We start from the raw sequence: 8,105 nt of genomic DNA on the forward strand, positions 1-8,105 counted from the left end.
AATGAGACGACTATAGCCAAGTAGCTACGACAAATCTAACATATTTCTGTTTGGTGGAATACACAGGACGATTGATTATAAATGTAAAAGTTTCAAAGGATTGAATTCTTCCAAATAGCAATGGTTTCAGAAGTAATAAATAACGTCATGATAACATAATAAAAAAAAGCATTTTCAAAATTAAAAAAAAAGTGTGTTCTTGCAGACTTGGTACTGAAGAAAGTTACGGGTCAGTCGCGTTCAAATTATAAAAAAATAATTTAACATATCTACTAGTGATCACTTTATATAAATCTTATGCTAACAAATATGGTATACTTTACAATAATCTTTTATAGCTTTTACACCTATAATCAATAACTCTGTATCAATGATATATCTCTAAGGGTTTATATCACCTAATCAGAATAGATAATGGCTTACACACAACTGTTTAGCGACAGATATATAGTCTAAATCGGTGACACTAAAATCTTTTCTAGAATTTCGCGACACACCGACAGCTAAATTTGAGGGACGAGTGAACGGGACTTGCCATTGTCTCAAATACAAAATATATAATAATATAAATACGGCATACCAGTGTGCCATGGAACACCGGTTGCGGAGCACTGCTAGATGGGTCTTACTTAAATGTAGATAGGACTTTGCATCTATAATTTTTAAAATGTCAAATAAAAGAGAAGTAATGTCGTTTTCACTTCAATTCGATCGCAGTCGTTATCAAAACAACGTTCTGTAATCTATTGTGAAAAAATGTTCAATGTAGCGATGATGAAAATTATAAGGCGTAAAGGAAAAGTTCATAGGTTGATTGGAAATAGGCTTTAAAATGGAGAATGTGGAGTTCATTTGCCGTCAAATTTTTTATGGTACACCTTATCCAAAGATTAAAGGTTTCAGAGATATCAACAATTCAGTTTTGCAGTAGACATAAACTTGATTGTTTATGGGTTGTCATTCTTAACAACCTCTAAACAACCATAACATGTAGCCTAAAATAATACATGCCTACAAATCGTTTTTGAGTAGTTTGAACACACAATAAAAGATAAATTAAATAAAAATGTCACTTTGTTATTATATTTTAATATGTTCTCAATAATTGGTATGGATAATTATTTTAATTAGAATTTAGTCACACGGCTCTACGTTATAAAGATCAGCTATGTCGCTAAATGTACACTGAACAGATTTCGCTTAAATATTAATTTAACGGTCGTAGGAAAACACAAGGATAATAAAGAAAATGTATTTAGTCGGATGCTAAAACAAATCCTTCATGGGTCTGAGTGTACTACGCAAGTTATAACAAAGTTCCACAACATATTTTAGACCTTTTTTTTTGATTGAATTGAAATGAATTTTATTATAGCGTTTAAGAGTTTTTAGTTGATTGAAATGTGTGGACCTTGGTTATAAATATGGTTGATATTATTATGTACACATAAATTTTAATTAAAAAGGGCAACTGTTGAGTTTCTGGTCGGTTGATCAGCATTCTGGTAGTTTACTACTTACAATGTTAAAATAATAGACAATTCACAAGTGCATGCAAATGCCTACTTGAGTAAAGATATTTGAATTGCGTCACTCCTGGTTATCGGAGTATACGTTGTGAACAGGTGGTGAGCTCGACCAACGGAGAGCTGGGTGCGGATGACCCGACGGCTGGTCACAGCAACACGCCCATCACTCAGCCGCACCATGAAGTGGACGTGGTCGACGACACCAAGTCAGTGTTTCAACTGTATGGACCTTTCCTTTTATTTTTTTTAGTTTTTAGTTTTCTTTAAGTACGTAAGAAAAGAAGTTTTATCAATTTATGGCTCGTGGATTACTCATCTGCAAAATCTAAGATTAAATCTATAAAAATTAACAACACTGTATATCAGAAAGAAGTATGTAAATTTATTTTTGGCCATAGCCTTATCATGTTTACAAAGCAGTGAGTTGTAATTGCTCGTCGGCCACCCAACATCACTATCACTATTTATAATTTCATCCACAGGACGTCCACTGCTGGACATGGGCCTTTCCCATAGATTTCCAATAGGACTGCTTATGCCACAACTGCCATCAGTTCACTAAACAAATTGGCCAAAACAAAAAGCAATATTTCTCAAAGTTACCCCCAGGTGCCTACAGTGAACACAACGGAGTTTACGCTGGGGTGACAAATGGAGGTTCACAATTCGTTAGCGGGAGGGCACACAAAATTTTATTTAATAGTAAAACTAAATTAATAATAAATATAACACATATTAAACTAAAATAGTGAACCAAATTATTGGCTTGACTTCACCCAACAATATAGGCCGAAATATTTTAAGTTCAGTGATTGCAACTTAAGATTATCTAATTTTCTCAATTTTTGTTTTGAGTTTTGGAAACGTGGTGTATGTTTTGAAAGTGATCTATGAGAAAGAGTCTAGGAAACCTCCTTTATAAATAGTATGATCCGGTCACTGTTTTGGCACTTGCAATTAGAATGATTTAGTTAGTTACGGGGCGTGGCCTGGCCAATGTAGTCATGATTCACTGTTTGCGCATTTTATACATTTTATTTTATACATACATCTTAAAAAAAAACTTCTTTTCTTATGTGCTATATAATTTTTATAAAGTGCCTTATTATTTACGATTGCAATATCCTCCCAGTACATAATTTCATTTTGTGAAATATCAAGTTTAATGTTAATTTTTGTCTCTTTAAATTTTCTGATGACCTTTTCACAAAATTATGCTATGCTATTAAGGTCTCTTTAAAAAATATTTATGACGAGATGTAATCAATTACTTCGTCACTACTCGATTGGGGGAAGTTGGGGGAAGATTATGTACACTTTGTTTATTGGGTTAATAACTTAAAGCTCAATACAAGGTGGTCACTTAAATATTTAAAGACTAACAAACTCTAGCCTTCTGAAAACTAAATTATAAAATTACAGAGAATACTTGGCTGACCCTTCTGACTGGTCAATCTTAAAATAATTAACAATTTTTAATTACTTGAATTCACTTTAAACACAATTTACTTATACTTCATTACTTTCGTTATAAAATTTTTTCTTATTATATTTTCTATTTCTTACTCAACAACTTTTGGTCCTTTTTACAATTTTTTTAATTCATCATTATCATCCTCATCTTCATCATCGACGACCTCGACCTCTCTAAATTACTTGAGATAATTCATATTTGGTATTAGAATAGTAAAGACAATCTCCATTTAGTAACACAAATTGTCACTAAATTAAAATAAAGTGAAAAAAATAAGTTGTTTCTGTCTTTGTTAGTTATTTGACAAAATAACATGAGTTGGCGTTACCATTTGCCATAGATAGGTGTCTTTTTGCGGGCTGCGATCTAAGACTCGAGTCGAGTGTAGTTTGTTGGATATTAGACACTAGGTTAGGTTACCTACTGTTGCCCGCTCCACGAACTTAATGAATGCTGCTTCCTCAACATCCTCTGTGGGTGGAATTTCGTTAAAAAAAAACTTGGTGTTGCAATGTTAAATGGAAGATACTTACTTCTTACAGATATTAGAATAACATAAACATCAACGAATGTAGCCGCAAGCAGACTCTGTAAATCGTCATGTAGGCAATCTGTTTATTCCAGGTGCTGCTGTTTCTTCAAGCGCAAAAAGAAGAAGTGCGCCGCTCGCGCGGGCAAGTGACGCGTGTGCGTCACGTGACCCACGCACTAGCCACATCACGCACCGCCCACACGCTCCCCCCCACACACCCTCCCCAGATACAATCCCTCATATACACTACACGCTGCATATTGCCATCCAAAACACGTCTGTATTGTCGCGACTTACGCGGTTTTTTCTTGTGCACGTCAAGGGTGTACAATTAAAATCACGTGTGCGTAGAGAATTTGTGGACTTATCGAATGTGTGCGTGAGTGTTCCCGTCGTGCTTGTGTGTTTGATGCAATATTTCCAATCTCGGCCGAATGCCGGCGAACACGCCATAATTGGTCTATTCTCTATGTGAAACACAGTGAAGATACCATATTGATTATTTGAACGATTTCCGTGTGTTCTATAGGCATTCGAGACCACTACGCGAAATTACAATTCATCTTTTGCTGAGTGAAAGAGATTTGAGACCAAATATATGAATGCCCATAAAGTCATTTTTATTATAAAAAACCTTGTTGATTCGGTCAGACGTATAATATATTGGCTAACGATAAAGAGGCAGCTGTCTAAATATATGTTTACTATTTAGTGCGTGTAGTACTGGAATGTGGGAAACAGATGCATTTCTATAATTTCACAGCCTCGTCAGAGGAATGACTTAAGGTTTATACTAATACTCATTTTTATTTATTTATTGTCACACGTGTCTTGTACATCGTGTGTGAAGTATTAGACATAATCTGTTGACTGACGGCTGGTTGTTGTTTTAGTGACGTTTATAATGTTTTGGTAATTTTTTATTACCGAAATATATGACTGAATGTTTTCCATTGTTTTCTTACCAAAATTATAAAGTTGTTTTGGATGGCAGTATTTAGGGCAGTTCTATGTAATGGCTATTATGCTCCAGACGAAGTTTCCTTGCGCATAGATTGTTAAAAAAATTATGACATCTGTCACCGTGACATTGACGTGTGGATAAAGACTTATGACTGTTGTAAAGTATTGCTAGTTTAATAAATATGAATCGATTTAGAGATATACCGTGAGATGTTATCTTAGCAATACTTAACCTGCGTATTAATTATTCGCGTCTAATATGGCGCTCGATTCAAAAGGTTACTTTCTACGTTAGCAATAAGCATACCGTATGCCCTTTCGTATTAACAAAACTGCTGAAATAGTATAAAAAGATTATACCATATTGATTAAGGGACGACACTGTCTTGACGTTTCAATCACTCAATCATTTACTGTAATGAATAGCAGGTAGAGATGACATAAGTTTTTAAATACATAATGTATTAAAATTCTTAGTTATGTTTCATTTCAATTCATACTTCGTGTCTCTGGATGGAGACGTCACGAGCAAACGACAATCCTGTTTGTGTCGTATAATTAATGCTGTTGTTATTGTAAAGTTCACTACCAACAAAATGTTTCACTATAGTCAATATTATGAAGGAAATAAATATTTTTTGCCAGGATTGTATAGTAATATAGATATTTATTTACAATTGTAAGGGTTACACTAATACGTTAAAATCGCTCTATCTAACGCTAGTAAATTATTGTGAGCTTCTAATATTTTCTTAACGTAAATTTTCATTTCCTTTTAGAAATAAAATGTTAACAGGTTCTGATTGTAAATAAATGGCAGTTTTAACCATTTGTATACTTAAGTAAAAAATTGAAATATAAATACTTAATAATTATATATATTTCTACCACATCTATCAATCAGGGCCTGTAGACTGGAAGTATACGGAAGATCTACAATATTGAAAGGTGATGGCGCTTTACAATCACTGATTTGAATTGTTATTCGGGAACTAATTTTGGAGTTATAAATACAAGATTATTCCACTGACTAAATTATATGAGGGTAGAAAAAAAATTGTGTATAGTTTCGTCGAAGCCGCCTCGGTGATTTTGTGTCTCGCGCCTACGACTTGTCGAAGCAATGTTTTCTCCTTACTATAATTTCGTTAGCGTTTAAATCGTTGTAATTTTGTACGTGGAAATTTCGTCTTCAGAGACCCAATCGAGGCGCCAAGAGTAATTCTGCTCACATCGTGTATCGTGATTGTGTTTATACGTTTAATAATGTAATTAATAGGAAATTTAAATTCAGGAAGCGCTAGCGTCATATCATAGCTAATAAACACTATATCAGTATGGTCGTAGGATTATGATCAGTTGTTTGTGGTCGTGTCCGAACGAGATACGGTCCCCGATGTAAGTCTAGTCCGAACCAATGTTGTCACTACTATTTGAGTGATAGTTGCGGGCAATAGTCGAGTCACTTCTATACTAATCTGTGCTTTACACGTATACGGTCATGTTAATCCCATTTATCAGACACTTGTATGTTGGCGGGGAGTGGGCGGCGATAACCTTTTCTTTTGTGTTCCCGTCCGTAGTGTTGTTTTGACGTCTATTCGTTTACGGTATTTTTTTTTAGGTGAAAGCCTACTCCATCGACGGCGTAAGTCGAACCGTCGGTTCATTCCAGCCGGTAGCGCTAGAACAAGTCATCGGAGTAGTGACGTATTCACATCGTAAACACTAGTTAAAAAAAAAAACAAATACTTACTGAGTAGTTGTATATCGCTTTTTCCCATTTAAATAGTGGTAATACATTTATTTTTGTAAGTCTGGTGAGTTCTCTAATTCAGTGTAATTATATTTTTGTTACGTAAGTAATGATTTACCATAACATGTAGACTTGTGGCTATACTAGATTTGTGTGGCGTGTCGACCTGTCGGCTAGGCGCTGAGCTATCATCACAATACATTTAAATTTATCACAGACGTTTTATAAACGTAAATGTAAATAAAAAAAAAGGTAAAGCTACCGTCAGCCGTGGGAACGAAAAGCTCAGCGCTGGGCACGGCGCCTAATCTTATTGTAGTAGTTATATTTTGATTACGTCATCAAGCAAGCTCAGTTGTGAACGTAGGGTATGTACCCGCATTATTAAAAAGGCTCCATTCCTATAGTGTTGCCAGACACACCTATCTTTATTTATATTTATGTAATTTTAGGTTTAAGTGGCCGAGATAACATGATACGATAATTTGCGCAGTAAACGTTCGATGTAGCCAGAAGTTCAGTTGCTCTTTGGTGATGAAGGTTCGTTATAAAGAAACAGTGTGCGGAAAGACGTTGGCGATGTTCCGCTACCGATCGACTTGTCAATTGGTACTGTTGTACTTCCTTTACAACTAGTTTTAACTTTGAAACTGTCCGATTAGTTTGCAATTTGACATTTTACATTTATATTTCGGTTTTTGCAGCTGTAGTCGCATACACTACACTGTAGTACCGTCATTTAATGCAAAAATTAAAAAAAAAACAACTACTAATTTCTTAATGATTACGTTCGTGATTAAAAAAATAACTTCCAATTTTGTGTTATTTAATTAGACTTTGAAAAAGGCTTTCTTTTCGAATTTTATTAGGGGTTATTATTTGAAATACGAATAATACTTTGGCAGTCATAGCTGCGTGAAGGAAGGGTTTGACTACGTACTGAAACAGAAAATCGGATTGTTGTATTTAAGGGTTTAAACAGACTGAATAGATTGAGCGACGTCACCTCGACTGTGTATAAATTGTACAGCTTAGGAAAATCACGTTTGTATATTTTTGCTTTTGGCGGAAGCGCAGTTTATTTGCACTCTTTCTTAGTTTTCGGTTCAGTGTATAGACGTCAATTGTGCGTAGAAAGAATAATGAATTAATTCACACGGCGCAACGGAGTCATTTCCAACGTTGTAGTGATTTCCCTTTTGATTTGAACGTGATTAAGCGCCTTAATTTATGTTTTTATTCAAATCGGTGTATTGCATTAGATTTTGTTGGCAACTTTGAAAGTATTCTAGTATAGACGGTTTGTAGACATCACAAGTTATATTCACTTAATTAAATTTTGTTTTTTTTTTTTTTTTTATAAAAAAAAGTTCGTCTTTTCATATTCTAGTAAAAATTATAAAAATTCGATTTTTATCTTTTTATTCGTCGCAAATGAACGCGAGTTTTTTTTTCGATACTTAAATTGTTATAAACAAAATATTACTCGTTAAATAGTGCGTTCAATTATTGTGAAGGGGCAGTATAATCGAATAATATAGACGTAAGTCTTAAAAAAATCATTACATCAGATACGTGTGTACCTAATTGTTGTTTTATATTTGCTAGATAGACTATGAAATTAGATCGGTACAGAAATATGAAAAGCTAAATGTGATCTCTAACCAAAAACGGTTTCTACGCGTGTGAGGAGTCGATGAAAGCGCCGCACGAGTTCGTCGAGCACAGGCGGCCGCGCTCCGCGTGAGTCGGGCGCGTATGTTAGCTTTATAACATTTAGCACCAAGTTATTTCTTTTTCACACTTTGTATTTACGTACGTGGATGGAATATAATCGCGTATTTATTGGTA

General features: G+C 34.5%; 1 protein-coding gene across 12 annotated transcripts in view; it reads left to right on the forward strand.

Annotated features, from left to right (window-relative positions):
- Positions 1 to 7,607, forward strand: part of gish (casein kinase I gish) — a 49,045-nt gene extending 41,438 nt beyond the window's left edge. For 7 of the 12 annotated variants that reach the window (XM_068766608.1, XM_068766605.1, XM_068766614.1 and 4 more), the window contains 2 exons: positions 1,626 to 1,750; positions 3,610 to 7,607. In XM_068766608.1, coding sequence (XP_068622709.1) covers positions 1,626 to 1,750; positions 3,610 to 3,685 — 201 coding nt within the window. In that variant the 3' untranslated portion in view covers positions 3,686 to 7,607. The remainder of the gene's footprint in view (positions 1 to 1,625; positions 1,751 to 3,609) is intronic. The other 5 variants (XM_068766611.1, XM_068766615.1, XM_068766613.1 and 2 more) reach the window with 3 other exon arrangements.
- The last annotated feature ends 498 nt before the right edge of the window (positions 7,608 to 8,105 follow it).

The sequence above is a fragment of the Battus philenor genome, unplaced genomic scaffold (genome assembly GCF_028537555.1).
Source record: "Battus philenor isolate CCGP_79_NKW_IND1 unplaced genomic scaffold, ilBatPhil1.0.hap1 SCAF_21, whole genome shotgun sequence".
Taxonomy (NCBI): Eukaryota; Metazoa; Arthropoda; class Insecta; order Lepidoptera; family Papilionidae; genus Battus; species Battus philenor.